The sequence below is a fragment of the Podarcis vaucheri genome (genome assembly GCF_965113315.1).
Source record: "Podarcis vaucheri genome assembly, chromosome: 17".
NCBI classification, from domain to species: domain Eukaryota; kingdom Metazoa; phylum Chordata; class Lepidosauria; order Squamata; family Lacertidae; genus Podarcis; species Podarcis vaucheri.
Window position 1 is genome coordinate 3,251,824 of NC_138755.1, and position 17,151 is coordinate 3,268,974.

A 17,151-nucleotide genomic window follows, 5' to 3' on the forward strand; every position below is an offset into this window, starting at 1 on the left:
AGTGTTTGGAAGGTGCTTTGCCCTGAGAAGGCCAGTATCCTCCGTACCCACACAGAAAGGGGAGGGACCGCTGAGGCACTTCGAGAAAAGGGAAAGGAAAAAACCGTTAGATCCGTTACATTTCAAAAAGCCTTTTACCCGCAACTCTGCACCGCCCTCTTCGTCAGTGAATGATGAACCAACGGGCCTATCATTAGGCAGACAACATTCACGAGCCAATCAGAGGCAGCGCGGGCACCTGTCCCCCACCCACTTTTTATCGTTGTTACTGACAGCACTTCCCGCCAATTCTAACGGCCGCCGGGAACAGGGCAGCCTCGCCCGTGTAGAAGAGCACCGGCCAATAGCTCCGTGAAGGTACCCTGAGTGATGGGAATCGGCATCCAATTGCAGCGAAGAGGGCGGGGTCTGGCTCTCCGGGTTTCCTCTCCGGCTCGGTTTCCCCCCTCCCCCCCCGCGGGTTTTTCGCTGCGAAGAAAATGGCGGCGGCGCCGAGCGGAGATGAGGAGAGACTGTGAGTGACCCGGGGAGAGGGGGTGGGGAAGAGCCGGGCTGGACCATCGCGCCGCTTGCGCAGGGGGCTCGGGCGGGACCATGGCCAGCGCCGGGGAGGGCGGCGGGGCGGCGGGGCTGCGGCCGCTGGCTTCTCTCCGCTGGCAGTCGCTCCTCCTCCCCTTTCCCTCTGCGCGCCCAGGGCCTCGAGTGCGTCACAGCGATCCCCTCTGCCCAGTAATGGGAGGGGCGAGGAGGAGGGCGCGGGGCGCGCCCCCGGAGGGGGGCAGGGGAGGGGAGGGGCTGGCGTGGGGCGCGCGCTCGAGGTCAGAGGTGACCTGTGCCCGCTCCCTGGTGGCATCTGCCAGCCGTGGCCCCCATCCTGCATCCCGGCCGTGGCCCTCTTGCTTTGGCAGGTGCCTTGCCCGCCCCAGTCCCTCTGTGGAGCGCCTCATGCCAAGTTGCCCAGCCCGCCCTGGGACTTCAGGTGATGGGGACACCTGGCAGCCTGCTTCTGAGGCCCACTTTATCTCCATCTCTCACTCCGCTTGCTTCTACCCCATCGTTGCCGACAGAAAGTGGGCAGCGCAGTGGGCAGAGTGCGCGGGTCCCTGTAGGCTGTGTGTGGTATGGTGGTTTGGGCCTCCTTTAGCGTAAGCTGGTGCCTCTGCCCATTTTCTTCACTTTCTTTTTCTGGGTTGTACAGCAAGGACTATTGGGCTCCATCCCAAGTGCCATGGTGCCCAGTGTGTGTGTGTGTGTGTGTGTGTGTGTGTGTGTGTGCGCTGCTTGACTCACCTGTGCATTTCCACTGGGCAAAGCGGTGGTGAGGATTGGGGTTAACAAGTTCAAATCTCCTTACTGCATCACGCCGAAAGTGAGGCAGGGCAAGGAAACAACAGGGTTGGTGGCTGATGGCTTGCTATGGGTTGGGGGTTGGCTCTACTGGGTCCTGTCCTTTGTGCCACACCACTCAAAGACAAAGAGTAAGCACCTTGGTAGGGCCTTCTAGATGGCTGACAACTAACTGGAAGCAGCCATGAACTTTGCTTACAGCCATGACTTGCCCAATCTCCCTGGTCTCCTTTCCCAGAGCTGGTGGATGAGTAAGGGCAGTGGCTGCTCCCCTACACCCTTACTCAGGGTGGTACAGAAGTAGCTGCTGTCTGTCTTCACTGCCCTCAAAGAGAGAATATGCAAGCAAGAGTAGGTGGTAGCTGCTTCTTGCAAGAGTAGTGATTGCCTTCAGACTATCACCATCATTGCTTTTGCTCTGGGAGGCTCAACCTCAGGGTAAGAAGCTTCTTTGGTCCATTAGTGTTATTGTATTTGGCATGACATAGTCAGTATGGCCAGTGATCAGGGACGGTAGGAATTGTAGTCCAGCAACATGGGGAGCACAGGTTCCAGATCCCTGATCCACCCACTTATTTCCTCTCTCTTTAGGGTAGGTGTGGAGAATTGGGCCCAATGCATCTTCCCAGAATGAATGAGCAACCAGAAACGACTGTGTTTTTTACAAGCACAACTGCCAACTCTGCTTACTTGCTTGCTCTCCCTCTTTTTTGGGTTGCACAGTTGGGCTACCTGGGCTGATTTCTTGCAGCTACACCACCAGTAGAAAGATAACTGAAGCAGAACTTGCCCTATCTATGATGTCCTTTTGAGTGCTGGATCCAGTACCACTGACAGCGTGAGCATGTTCATGTTTGGTCAGTGGCAGCAGCTCACACTGCCTGACTTGGCAGTATCCAGCCTTCCCACCATACTGCTTAAACAGAGAGTGTGAGCAAGCAGAATGATTGGGAGGTGGTTGCTTCTGCCTTCTGTGGTTGTGCACACACTTTTGGCAGCCCTGTTGGCTCCAGTTCTCCCTGCTGTGTAGTCCAGAAAGAAAGGGCAAGTGGACATCTTCTTGTTCACATAAACATTTTCGTTGGGCTGCCCAGCAGACTTGGCCCTTACTGTTGCACCTTCCAGAGTGAGAGAGGAGGAAGTAATTGGAGGCAGAGGCAGTGGTTCATTGGTTGAGGGTCGAACCAACTGTGCATGTGCTTATTAAACACAAACTTTCCAGTCCGTTTTGAAAATTGGGTGAGGGAGTTAACTTTTAATACTAAAAGCATTTGGGTGATGAGAATTAACTCTCTTCCCCTGCTTTACCTCTCCTTGCCACTTATCTTAAAGATTTTTTCTTTCCTAGCCCATTCCCAATATAGCAAGTTTGCTGATTGGGAGAAAAAGTCAAAGCAATGAAGCCCAGCGAGGTAGGGACAGCACGTGGTTTGAATTTTGTTCCCATTCCACTTGCACATTTTTTGGTATTAAAAATAAATTCCTCCACGCTTGCTTTATAGCTAGACTGGCAAACACGTATTTCAAAAACACATGGGCATCTGTTTTGGCCCTTGTTAGCTCATGTTTGTGGCCTGGCCTGTGCCATTTGTCCTCTGCCTCTGAGCGGGAAGGGGAAAGTAGGTGTCACTCTATTTATGGTAACTGTCATTTTCTTTGTACTTTGATGTTGTCAATCCTCAGATATCATGATTACCAATTCTTTATCAACTATTTGATGTCCTCTCATGTTAGCTGTCTTGTGTGATCACAACATTTCAGTCACAAAACAACTATACGCAGTCTGTAGGTATATGGAGAGGGATAAAAACGGGTCTTCATCCTTTTTCCTTTTTTTTTTTGCCTTCACTGCTTGTGCTTTGGGAGTAGGGGGAAAATATCACTAATGATTTTATCATGAATAACTTTTGAAATGAATTGTGTTGTTCACATAAGTTATTTAACACTTATTATCTGCTTCTGTTATGTATTGGCTTTGCAGGTATTATCCTAAACTTGCTTAAATTGGCCACAATTTTTTTTTTTTAAATCCTAGTTGTCAAACTATTTATTTGCAACTTTTCCAGCCCAGTCCATAATATCACTGCTTGCTCTTTGTAAACCAGGTTCCCAGTGCTATTGCAGTTTTGGTTGATAGTTGCTTCTCCAATTAAATCCTCTCCTAGCTCAAGACAACTGAGTGTGCTTATGTCAGACATTGGAGTGGTACAATCATGTTTGTCACCTTCACCCTTATGGATTAGGTGGCATTTCCATCCTTCTACTCATAAAACCTTATAAGCACTGCAGTGCATCTGCTTCATGTTGTGCATATATTCCAAACATAAGTTGGCTATGAATGTTTGCTGCTTCCTTGTGTTAAAAGATCTGCCCCACCTTATCTCGCACAAATCTCTGTACAGTGCTACAAATGTATGTCCTGGAGCCTTTGTTTACTGCATGGTGAAGATTTGGGTGTGAAACAAAAGGTGTGGCTTCTAGTAGGGTGTTCATATAATTCATTTGATATATCAGGAGTTTTGTGTTTCTAGCCAAGTTTTGCAGAGAGAAACTTGAAAAGGTAAAAACTTCAGGCACTTTTCACAAGTGAGGCAGAGGTCATAAGTTTGGGGGAGGTATTTTGAGAGTAGGCTTTTTGTGAAATATTAATTTAAATTTTGTGTGAGGCCTTGTCTATCCAGGTATTGAATCTTAATACCATGTTTCACATCTAACTTGTCTAAAGAACTCAGTTTTACACAGGTATGTTAGTGTTGATGTGGGAAAATCTCTGATCTCCCATAGGGTTGTAGCTACTCCCAAAGTAAAATACCAGTGCCCTGGGGGACATGATAGATTAAGATCATGAAATTGCTGTGTTGTGAACACTAATAATATGCACGCTTACAGTGTCATAGGAAGGTGCATAAAATACAAAATATTTGTGACTCATTTTCTGCTGAGCATGCCTCTGGTAGAAATTAGAGGTGGGTGGGGCAGTGGGGGTACTCTTCTTCCTCCCCCCCAAAAAGAATTTCAGTTTCAGTTCTTCTACCTTTAACAGCTGCTTAGCAGGTCCCTTGTTTCTTTTTCTATTTGTTTGCAATTATGTTATTGTGCCACCCATTCTCAATTAAGTGATGTCTCAAACTGTTGCTTCTTTGGTTCATGTTTGTATTTGTTTATTAAAAAGCACTTATAATATTGGTGCTCTTTATCTGGTTGGAAATTTATTGTTTATTTGAGGATTTCTAGCCTACTCTTCATTAGAATAATTCTAGGGTGGTAGTAGAATATAAAATATAATTACATGATAAAACCAAATTTGCATAAAAACAATATAACCTTAAAACAACAGCAACAAACAGGTTCTGCAAGGGCAAGTGTATCCATCTCCACCAAAGACTTGAGCAAATAAATGTGTTTTAACTGGTGCTGCAAATGCATCAGGATCAACACCAGTTAAACTGGAGAGAGTTTTCTATAATTGGGATGTTATTATTGAAAACATTATCTGACATGTTGCTGTGAAACAAATGTTTGGCCTATGTGGCACTGTTAAGAGGGTGCCCCCCTTTGGATTTTTTGGGGGGGAACACCCATTGGCTCTGTTTGGTGATACTCTGCTTCCTAGTGAACATTGTACTGGCAAATTGTTGAAGCGGGTGCTCCTTCACATGCATCTGATTTGTCAGTGCTAGCAGAATTTGATGGATGGATTTCTCTGCCTGTAAACTCTCCACAGAAGTTGCCTGTACTACATACCGTATTTTTTGTCCTATAGGGCGCACCGGCCCATAGGACACACCTGTTTTTTTTGGGGGGGGAATGAATTAAAAAAATATTATTCCCCCCCCAGCCGCGGCTGCCGCCCCAAGCCTTGCGCACACCCGCCCGAAGCACGGGGCGCCCTCTGGAGGACTCCCCGTGCTTCGGGCGGCAGGCTGCTGCCCGCAAGCCTTGTGAGCCTGTGGGAACTCCCGCCGGGCTCGCAAGGCTTGCGCAGAGCTTCCTGAAGCCTGGAGAGCGAGAGGGGTCGGTGCACACCGATGCCTCTTGCTCTCCAGGCTTCAGCGAAAGCCTGCATTCGCACACACATTTCCCCTTCATTTTTGGAGGGGGGAAAGTGCGTCCTATGGGGCGAAAAATACGGTACCCATCATCTATAGGAATAACTCCTTGCAGGACCCTCCTGGTGATCCCAGGGTGTCTGTTCGTAGAGGCAGTGTGTTTCCCCCATCCCTAAATACGCTGAATCTACTCAGAGGTCATATGTACACAAAAGGTGTAAGGAGAAGGATGAAGGATGATCTTCAACCATTTTGCCCCTTTACTTGAAGTAGGGAAAAATAGCAAGAGGATTGTTTAATTAATTAATTAATTAATTACATTTTTACCCCACCCTACATCTGAGGATCATAGGGCAGAATATAAAAATACAAAATACATAACAAAGTAATAAACAAAAACAATATCCCCTGCACACATATAGGATTAGTCCTAAGTGATGTCCTGTTGTCATCCTGTCATCTTGGGTGTCTTATACAGTGGTGCCCCGCAAGACGAACGCCTCGCGAGACGAAAAACTCGCAAGACGAAAGGTTGTTTCGTTTTCGAGTTGCTTCGCAAGACGAATTTCCCTATGGGCTTGCTTCGCAAAACGAAGCTTGCCCCCGCACCCCAGACCTCTTTTGAAGCAAGGGGTGGCGGGGAGAAGATTGCTTCTCCCCGTTGCCAGCCCCGCAATCTCTGGGGACAGAGGGGAAGGCGCAGGCGCGCCTTCCCCTCTGTCCCCGGACCCCTTTTGAACCAAGGGGCGGCAACAGAGAGAAGCGATCTTCTCCCCTTCGCCCCTTGCTTCAAAAGAGGGGACAGAGGGGAAGGCACGCACGCGCCTTCCCCTCTCTCCCCGGACCCCTTTTGAACCAAGGGGCGGCAACGGGGAGAAGCGATTCTCCCCGCTGCCCCTTCCCTTGCTTTAAAACAGGTCCGGGGACAGAGGGGAAGGCCCGTGGTGCTTCCCCTCTGTCCCCGGACGGTCTCCATAGGAACGCTTTGATTGATTTTCAATGCATTCCTATGGGAAACCGTGCTTCGCAAGATGGAAAACTCGCAAGAAGAAAAAACTTGCGGAACGAATTAATTTCGTCTTGCGAGGCACCACTGTACCAGTCTTTTATTTTTGAGGTTGAGCTTTCCAGACCCTACATACGCTGTCATGTGTGTGCTCCCTGGGTTGACTGATAGCCTGTTGTAGATTGAGGAGACTTCTAGAGCAGAGAACTTTCAAATACTACTCTTTAATTCCATAGTATCAAATCTGGGATTGGAAAAATCCTGATTGCCCAGAGGCCTAAGTAATCTGACGATAAGTTACAGTTCTGTTCAGATTCTTGGAATGAATGTTATGAATATGCCAAATTTATATCAGTTCCTTTTGTCTCAGCCCTATGACATAGAAATATGACTAATATATCTATCTATCTTTATATTAAATACTGTGTCATGAGATAAATTAGCAAAGAATCAATTTTTGTGGAAAACTGGGCTATTGGTTTAATCATGGAGTTGTTAATGATTTGTGTAAAATCTAGTTGTGTTGTCATAATGATGGCAGTATATGGCTTCAGTCATGGACCCACAATTACAATTCCTCAGTCACATCCACACATGCCTCATACAGTGGTGCCTCGCAAGACGAAAAGAATCCGTTCTGTGATTCTCTTCGTCTAGCGGTTTTTTCGTCTTGCGAAGCAAGCCCATTGACGGATTAGCGAATTAGCACTATTAGCTGCTGATCGGATCAGCTGATAAGCGGCTTAGCGGCTTAGAAAAAGGGGGGGGGGAACCAGCAGGAACTCACAAGACATTGTCGTCTTGCGAAGCAAGCCCATAGGAAATTCGTTTTGCGAAGCACCTCCAAAACGGAAAACTCTTTCGTCTAGCGAGTTTTCCGTCTTGCGAGGCATTCGTCTTGCGGGGCACCACTGTACTTGGTGTGATCCAGATATCAAAGTAGAGCTGGCTGTGATTGCAGATGACCAACAATCTTACGTTGCTCATTTAGAAGCTGCAGTTGTGGGAAACTGTATATGTGCCTTTTACACGAAGAGCTGCTTATATAATTTACAACAGTGTATCTGTAATTGTGTCTTCCTATATCTAAGTGTGAATTAGGTGACCAGTTTATTTTTCTCATCCCACTTCCTTATGACTCGCCCCATCCCCACCCTTTGTTTCTAAGTCAAATATATTGGTCCAGTCTCTTGTAGTTAATATAGCCATTTCTCTTATTGTAGTATGAAGGGTTGTACCTTTCCACTGGAGCATCATTTAAGACACAAAGTAATTTTTCAGTTGCTGGGCTAAAATATGTGACAAAGACAAGTACAGACAAGTGGATTTAAAACATATTGAGCACTGTTTTCACATGTGTATTAAATTGGTGTCTGTGTAGAAATATGTTGAGTAACACAGAAGGTAACAGCAATGTTAAATATTTGAAGGAGAATATAAACTATTTCAGCAAATAAAGGGTATAATGTTGGTCTTACAATAAAACCAGTTGTCATATACCATTGCATGTAATGCTAAACCATGGTCATGCACAAATCGCAGTGAGACCCTACTGTTGTTGTCCTCTGGCATAGCTATGAGGGGATTTTGGAAGCTTCCATTTCTCTTTTAGATTAAGCCCAGTTCAGCATTATGCCTGAACCTTAAATTGTTATTAATCTTAACTATAAGTGAAAGCAAGCTAGCTTTGTAAACAATGGTTTGAGGTTAACTTATTTCTTCTAACCCAGGGCGGTCCAACTTTTGATACCAAGTGGACCGCAAGAGTACTTTGACACGCACACTGCCTTGTCATGTGTGGGGGAGCGGGGCCAAAAATTGACACCCACACACCCAGCCCATGCACTGCCCTCCCAAAGCTGTCTAAGCGAGGAAGCCGGCTTTGGGAAGGAGTAGTGAGGCACTGGCAGCATCCTAGAGCCCTCCCAACTCCTTCCCAAAGCTGGCAAAGTGCTAATTAGGCTTTGGGAAGGAGGTTGAAGGACCCTAGGACCTTGCCAGAGCCCTCAAACCTCTTTCCCCAATCCCAGCACCTTGCTTAATGGCTTTGGGAAGACAGCACAAGGGCGGGGTGTGTGTGACATATGTTGCTGAGGGCCACACATTGAGTGCCACATGTTAGACCACCCTTCTCTAACCACAGTTCTTGGATTTGATGTCATAGCAAGCTGCGGGTAATCTAAAACAGAAGCTAAAGCTTCTTCAGTCTTCATGGTTGTACGTGAGGATGGGGTGGAATGTGCACAAGCCTGAGATTCACTGTGACCTGCTCTTATAACACTAAACTTTGGCGACTGAGGCTAAATTCCATTGCACAGTTCCCTCGCACAATTGGATGTACCGAGACTATAATCTATCTGCCATAGCATATATGGTAGCACTTAAGAAATCAAACCAAATCTTTCAGAATTTAGATTTTGACAAATGTTTAATAAGTGAAAGAGTGAGTGCAGGCAATATATAGAGATTCACTTACAGTAACTCTTTAATAATGGAGTCAAAGTTGTGGTCTTATCCCTTAAGGATGCCCACAGGGGGTTGAAACAGTTCAGGCCAAACTTGAGTGCTTGATTTAGACCTGAAGGCATTGAATGTAAACGTTTTCCTGTAAACACTAATGATCAGATTCATAGCTTTGTCCGTAGGCCATGAGATTGTAGATTTCATCCTTAGTGGGTGTAACCCCAAACAATACTCATATCCCCCCCAGCATTGTGCCCCTCTGCTCCATGACAAAGTTGGCATGATTAATAATAATCATAATCATAATCATAATTTTTATTTATACCCTGCCCTCCCCGGCCAGAGCCAGGCTCAGGGTGGCTAATAGGGGAGGGGGGAATTAAAATACAGTTTAAAATGCAGCCTCATTTTAATAATATCCCATAGATCAAAACCATAAGGGGAAGGAAACATAAGGGTCAGACTGAGTCCAAACCAAAGGCCAGGCAGAACAGCTCTGTCTTGCAGGCCCTGTGGAAATATGTCAAGTCCCGCAGGGCCCTAATCTCTTGTAACAGAGTGTTCCACCAAGTCGGGGCCAGTACTGAAAAGACCCTGGCCCTAGTTGAGACCAATCTAACCACCTTGCGACTTGGGACCTCCAAAATGTTGTTATTTGTGGACCTTAAGGTCCTCCCCGGGGCATACCAGGGGAGGTGGTCCCATAGGTACGTGGGTCCTAGGCTGCAATGGGCTTTAAAGCTCAAAACCAGCACCTTAAACTCACAATTAACTATTGTGAGGCATGATGTTCTTCTCTGTAAACACACACACACACCCCTTTAATTGTTTCCTGTACACATCACTAGGTGAATAGAGCCTGAAATACAAAATATGCAAGCAGAATGTTTCTTCTAGGCTAGCAGTTTGCCTTTTTACTAGATGACTACCAATTACTGACCAGCATGAATTTTTTTTATTTTAGTTGCTAATGTTAGTGTTGTCAAAAACACCTCTGGCACCTGAGTCAGCATTTCAGCATGACCTACTGACAATCCTTGTTTCTGGAAAGTGTATAAGCACCCAACATTGCTTTGTGAGCCTTAGGCATGAACTTGCTAGGTAGCCTTAAGCAAACCACTATACAGTGATACCTCGCAAGACGAATGCCTCGCAAGACAAAAAACTCGCTAGACGAAAGGTTTTTCCGTTTTCGATTTGCCTCGCAAGACGAATTTCACCTATGGGCTTGCTTCGCAAGACGAAAACGTCTCGCGACTTTGTTTCCTTTGTCTAAAAACAAAGACATGTTTTGTTTATAAAGTTAATTTATTTTCCCTTCAATTTTTGAACTGCTCTTTACAGTATGTGTGACTTTAAAGAGCAGTTAATAAACTGTTGTTGTACCAAATTTGGCTTTGTTTGGACTTTTTTTGACCATAAGGTAAAGGTAAAGGTACCCCTGCCCGAACGGGCCAGTCTTGACAGACTCTGGGGTTTGTGCGCCCATCTCACATCTATTGGCCGGGGGCCAGCGCTGTCCGAAGACACTTCCGGGTCACGTGGCCAGCGTGACAACGCTGCTCTGGCGAGCCAGAGCCGCACACGGAACGCCGTTTACCTTCCCGCTGGTAAGCGGTACCTATTTATCTACTTGCACCCGGGGGTGCTTTCGAACTGCTAGGTGGGCAGGCGCTGGGACCGAGCAGCGGGAGCGCACCCCGCCGCGGGGATTCGAACCGCCGACCTTTCGATCGGCAAGCCCTAGGCGCTGAGGCTTTAGCCCACAGCGCCACCCGCGTCCCTTTTTTGACCATAGGAACGCATTAATTGATTTTCAATGCATTCCTATGGGATTTCGTGATTCGCAAGACGAAAAATTCGCTAGACGACAAAACTTGCGGAACGAATTAATTTCGTCTTGCGGGGCACCACTGTACTCTCCATCCCAGCTCCATGTTGGAATAATACCAGCCTACCATATAGGGACGCGGGTGGCGCTCTGGGTTAAATCACAGAGCCTAGGACTTGTCGATCAGAAGGTTGGCGGTTCGAATCCCTGCGATGGGGTGAGCTTCTGTTGCTCGGTCCCTGCTCCTGCCAACCTAGCAGTTCAAAAGCACCTCAAAGTCCAAGTAGATAAATAGGTACCGCTCCGGCGGGAAGGTAAACGGCGTTTCCGTGTGCTGCTCTGGTTCGCCAGAAGCGGCTTAGTCATGCTGGCCACATGACCCGGAAGCTGTGCGCTGGCTCCCTCGGCCAATAAAGCAAGATGAGCGCCGCAACCCCAGAGTTGGCCACTACTGGACCTAATGGTTAGCGGTCTCTTTACCTTTACCATATAGGATTGTTGAATGTGTTACTAAGGTAATGGCTATGAAAAGCTTTGAACACTCAAAAAGGAGCACTACATCAACGCTTATTGGCAAGTTATGATGAGAGAATACCGGGCATCTTTTTGCATTGTGTCTTTCAAAAGTTAGTTATTCAGGCAAGATATTACACTTTTGTAGATCTATAAAAATGTTGGCTCAAGGCAGACATGCTTCATTATTGTTAGAATTAACCACAGTTGGCTACCTTAAAAGTAGGATCAACATGCCTATCTTGCAGAGAGTGGAAACTCGGGAATTTCTTTTGAATTCTTTGCCAATATGAATCTCTCACAGTTCTGCAGAAATGAGTAGCCTTTAATTGGTCACGCCTCCCCAAAAGCACCACTTTTTTGCTAACAGCCCTGCGATGATGATGATAATGGGTGAACTGTATCCCCTGCCCTTTTATCTTGTAGAGTTAAATGTGTGTTTGGATACATTTGTCTTTCACAGGTAGTTCAAGAAACTTAGTTTTCAAACAGTGCAGTATTAACTGCCTCTGTTCATCTGAAGGGTTACTCCTCCCTGAGTTAAAACAATAATAAATATCTACAAGTAAGCACAATTGCGTTATCAGTGACCGAGAAAAATGTTGTATCTGCTGACAAAAATGCAGCTGATAAGAAATCTGGTTGATCTCTCTTGAGCGGGGAGTTCCAAAGAGCACAACGGAAGTTACCAAACTCCATGCTCCTGGTATTGTATTTTGGCGAAAGCAGGGCCTACCCACTTACTTGAGAGACTGGGGAAAATATACAAGCAAAGGTATTCCCTAAGGTACACAGAGCCTAGGCCACCTACGACTTTAAAGATAATAACTGGCTTTCAGAAGCAGGGGTGGAGGAAGGGAGTGCAGTGGGGGCACGCTGCCCCAGATGTCACCAATGAGGGGGGTGACAAAATGCCGGGTGGCACTCACCGCGGGGCCTGCAGCCCACCTGAGCCATGCGTCTCTCCTGGGAGTGACATAGTGGCTTGGGCGCCCGCAGGCTCCGCGCTGCCCTAAACGGTCCGCCCACCGCCTCCCGCAGAGCGTTCTGCCCTGGCTCGCGCTACCCCGCTGGCAGCTCGCCCCACCCCTGGGCGCAGGGCACACGCGCTGCCCCAGCTTGCTCCGCTGCTGTTCAGAAGCTTAAAAAAAAAAAAGCTGCAAATGAGCATAAAGAGATGCAATTGTGTTTTCCTCAATAAAGATGAGAGGGGAAACAAATATTTTTTTAAATCAAGACTGACTATGAGTGTAGGGACCATGTAGCAAGACAAAAAATACAAGACAAGCAGTGTGGAAAGGTGGGACATCACCAGCTACCCCACAGAACTTGCCTCCTAGCAGGTACAGCAATACTTCCAATCTACACAGGAGCTGCAGTTCCAGTCAAAGACAAAGAAAATTGCCACAAAGCGGGTTTAGTGTTTTTTTTTTAAAAAAGGAAAGGAAGGGAGAGAGAGAGGGCAATGTAGAAAACACAGTAATGCAATGGTTTGGAAGCAATGCCACCTTATTATATATCAATTAGTCATCAAATACAAAAATGCCTCTAGGCAACTTACATACACAATTTAAAATTATTTTATTCTATCATAGTAAATTCTTATCATACGGTAACTTACCTAAGAACTGCAATGATTCAATTTCCTTTATTGATTATGATGGTGAAACTTTTATTTATTGTTGTTAACATTTCTTTTCTGAATATAATAAAAGTAGTTGTTAAATTATTATTTATTATTATTATTATTATTATTATTATTAGCATGATGTTCCGTGATGACCTAATGAATTAATGGCATCAATTTCAGAGTAAAATAGTTGCATGGAAGCAAACTATTGTGTCAAAAAGAAAGAAAAACGGAAAAAACAACAAAAAATGGTGAAATCACACTGACTAAAAAAAAGGAAATGTGTAATTCAAGGGCATTAAATGACAGACAACAGCAAAAGACTAACTGACTAAAGGACATATTTCAAACAGGTCGCGTTTACTGATTTAGCAATTTATGGAGCTTAATTATGAGTAAAAACGCTTATGATTTTAAACAAATAAGCAAGCATTGAAGTATTTCAATGGTACTGCATGAACATTGCCTCAGTGGTGTTAAGGGGACCTAGTGTGAAAGGGACCATGCTGTCTATGGCTTGCTTTCATTAAAAGATGAGGTACAAAATTCCATACAAGCTGAAGTCTTTGAACTGCCTTAAAGGGTAGGCCCATGTAGAGTGTGTTGTGATAGTCCATTGGGAGGCTAATAATGCATGTAATGACAGACACTGACTAAAAGCATGGGAATAACTAGGGGCTGGATGTCGCTGGCATTCTGCCCAAGGCACAGGCATGCCTTGTTCTGCCGGGATTCTACGTTATTGTGTTTTCAGGGATCTGTTCTAAACATGCTCATTATGTTTGTTTGCCTACTGCTTCATCTGCTTGTTTAGGCTACTATGTTCTTAATGCCTTCTGGAGAAGGAAAAGCTCCAAAGCTTAGCAGCATCAATAAAAAAATCCCAGTAGAGGGGATGGCAAGGTATGTGTTTTCTTTGGGCAACAAGGTGGCATTTTGTTGTTGCAACTTGGAGTGTCTCTGAGTCCAATAATTTGTTAACAGCATAACTTGTGGTAAGGGTGGCTTGATTGGCATACAAGTTCTGTGGTTGTTTTTAATGGCAGCTTCAGCTGCAAAGCACCTGCCCCTTTCCTTTTTATCTTCCTTTTCCTCCTCATGCCACACAATTTCCTGTTGCTTTTAGAGTTAGATTACTATTGCATGCTACCCCAATCTCCAAGTGGTATGAGATTCCAGGGGTTCCAGGCACTTAGCCAAGGTCTGTGCTTCCTTTTTAAAATGAGGCACAGTGGACTGTGGTGTCTTTATAATAGTTGGTTTATTTATACATATATACAACCTAGCCATCTGTCATGGATAGTTTAGTTGAGATTCCTTAGGGACGTGGGTGGCACTGTGGTCTAAACTACTGAGCCTCTTGGGTTTGCTGATTGGAAGGTCAGCGGTTTAAATCCACAGAACGGTGGTGAACTCCCATTACTCTGTCCCAGCTTCTGCCAACCTAGCAGTTCGAAAACACATCAGTGCAAGTAGATAAATAGGTACCGCTGTGGTGGGAAGGTAAGAAGTGTTTCCGTGCGCTCTGGTACAGCAGCGGTGTCCTGCTGCACCAGAAGTGGTTTAGTTATGCTGGCCACATGATACAGAAAGCTGTCTGTGGACAAATACCTGCTCCCTCCTTCTTTAAAACCTGGACTTGAATAGGTTGCAGCTTAGAGGCTGGCTCCGACTTTAGACTCTTGTTAGTATCCGTCTGTTTCAAGAGAAAATGGAGTGCACCTTCACAGGGGAAGTCAAACCATTGTGTTAGCAACACTGAAGTGACATCCATCCCTGGGGCACAAGCCTGGACTTTAGACTAGTGATGGGAAAATCCCCATGTCCCTAAAATACCCATTGAGTCAATCACCCATCTCCTACTACCCTTCTGAGAAAAAACCCATCCCACCCTCCCACTATATATAAGGGTCTGGTGACTTCTGTTTCAGTGTATCTGAAGAAGTATGTATGCACACGAAAGCTTATACCCAGAACAAACTTAGTTGGTCTCTAAGGTGCTACTTTTTTATTTATTTCGACTGCATCAGACCAACACGGCTACCTACCTGAATGTCCCTAAAATGTTAATGTTAGAAACTAAAATACTGATTCAAGTGCCTGTTGAGAGCGTGCTCACTATGGCAGCACATATACTAAAATTGGAACGATACAGAGAAGATGAGCATGGTCCCTGTGCAAGTGCCTGGTGAGAGCTAGTGTGGTAAGGCATGTACAGTGGTACCTCGGGTTAAGAACTTAATTCGTTGTGGAGGTCCGTTCTTAACCTGAAACTGTTCTTAACCTGAAGCACCACTTTAGCTAATGGGGCCTCCTGCTGCTGCCGCGCCGCTAGAGCACGATTTCTAGTGTGGTAAGGCATGTACAGTGGTACCTCGGGTTAAGAACTTAATTCGTTCTGGAGGTCCGTTCTTAACCTGAAACTGTTCTTAACCTGAAGCACCACTTTAGCTAATGGGGCCTCCTGCTGCTGCTGCGCCGCTGGAGCACAATTTCTGTTCTCATCCTGAAGCAAAGTTCTTAACCCGAGGTACTATTTCTGGGTTAGCGGAGTCTGTAACCTGAAGCGTATGTAACCCGAGGTACCACTGTAATAGGAAAACTCTATGTGATGTTACAGATCCTACAGATCCCCACAGAATTTCCCCAATCAAGTAGCAAAAGATGGATATAAAGAACATACAGGAGGCTACAAGGTTCAGGAAGAAAAGACAAATATGTAAGTGTTCACATGCAGAAATGGTTTATGTGTATGGTAGAGATATGACTGTGAACAGTGTTAAGGGTTTAGGGAAAGAAAGGGGAGTGTCCAAGGGCAAGTGAGGCAGAGTAAAGCGAACAGGAAAGGGAGCTATGTGTCATCTTTAAGGCCATATTTCCAATTTAGCAAATTTTACTAGTTTGAAACATTTGTTCAGCTCTTTTAAACTTTCTTGTGCTAGATAAAGGCAGTTTCCCAAGGCCTAGTAAGAGCTTGGATCCAAAGGCTGCATTAACCCAGAGGTTATTTTTTAAAACACAGTGGCCCTGGCCTACTGAGCCCCCTATACAGTGGTACCTTGGGTTACATACACTTCAGGTTACATATGCTTCAGGTTAAGAACAGTTTCAGGTTAAGAACGGACCTCTGGAATGAATTACCGTAAGTACTTAACCCGAGGTACCACTGTACATTGTAGCTTAAAGATGCCTATTTTTCTGCATATATAGACATTGGCATTTGTTACTGGCAAAAAAGATGTTTGATAGTTTCCTAGATACCCCAGTGTGGGTGGGGGGAAGTATATGTAACTGGGCCTAAATTGCAGTTCATTTTTAAAGGGCATCATTTCTCAGAAGTGGATGATGCCATAGGCTTCCAGTGTCGTTTTTCACGTTTATAGGTGAAAACCCTTTAGTGCCACTCTTTGGGCATTATTGGTCAGGTCAGAAGCTTGTTAATGCTGTAGCAGCGACCATTTGTTTATAGTTTTGGAAAAGTATGCTTTGGGCCACTAGAATTGGAAGTGATGTTCTGGTCACAACTGGCTTCTCTTGTTGATGAGGAAGAAGACGGTACCGTGAGGCCTGGGAAGCAGGCGAAGAGCTGCTTAAAAGCAACTTGTAAAGCTGGCTGTGCAAGGGTGCTTGATAAACCAGGCTTTCTGTTGGCTTTGGCAACATTGTGTGGATTGTATTTTTGCAAGCTGACTAGATCCTTAACAATTTCTCCTCTGTACTATGTACCAAGCTTCCAGCTTTGGTGTCTGTTTATTTGAAAAGATCATACTGTGCTGTAGTGCAGTTTGCAGCTTCTATTGCTGTGCCATCTGTATCATTCTGGTTCTCTGCCTCTCTCCCTGCACAACTGCATCACAAAACACAGTGTAACCATTTCTTAAGAACTTAGAAAAAAACACATTTGAGGATTAGTTTAAATGTTTTGTTCGTGGACTGATAGGAGACTAACAGAGAATCAATATTCAAAAGAAACTAAGGGGTGCCGCAATATCTCTGTTTGCTGTGGAACTGAGGGCCACACACAACATGATGGAGTTAGGCATGTTTATTCATCCATCGGTTGGCATCAAAACAGGCATGGAGGGAGATGAACTCTTATCCTGCTCAAACTCTTGTCATTTCAAGTCGTTTGTCTCCTCAGCTATTCAGTGTGATGTGGTAAGGTTTGCAAAAGTTGCTTTCTCCTGTCCCTGCACCTTTCTTGATGTTGAAAGCAGTCAGCCCCCCCCCGCCCCCAACAGTGGATGCTCCTGTTGTGCTTGGTTAGATGGGTCTCCTTGACAAACAGTTTGGGAGCTAATAGTATAATGTC

General features: G+C 45.5%; 1 protein-coding gene across 4 annotated transcripts in view; it reads left to right on the plus strand.

The window, feature by feature from the left end:
* The first annotated feature begins 258 nt into the window (after positions 1 to 258).
* The window catches only part of MECP2 (methyl-CpG binding protein 2), an 81,420-nt gene continuing 64,527 nt past the window's right edge, over positions 259 to 17,151 (plus strand). The window contains exons 1-2 of one of the 4 annotated variants that reach the window (XM_082205730.1): positions 259 to 357; positions 15,460 to 15,558. In XM_082205730.1, the coding sequence (XP_082061856.1) occupies positions 15,557 to 15,558 (2 nt within the window). In that variant the 5' untranslated portion in view covers positions 259 to 357; positions 15,460 to 15,556. Of the gene's footprint in view, positions 358 to 406; positions 515 to 15,459; positions 15,559 to 17,151 lie in introns of those variants that run through there. The other 3 variants (XM_082205728.1, XM_082205731.1, XM_082205729.1) reach the window with 3 other exon arrangements.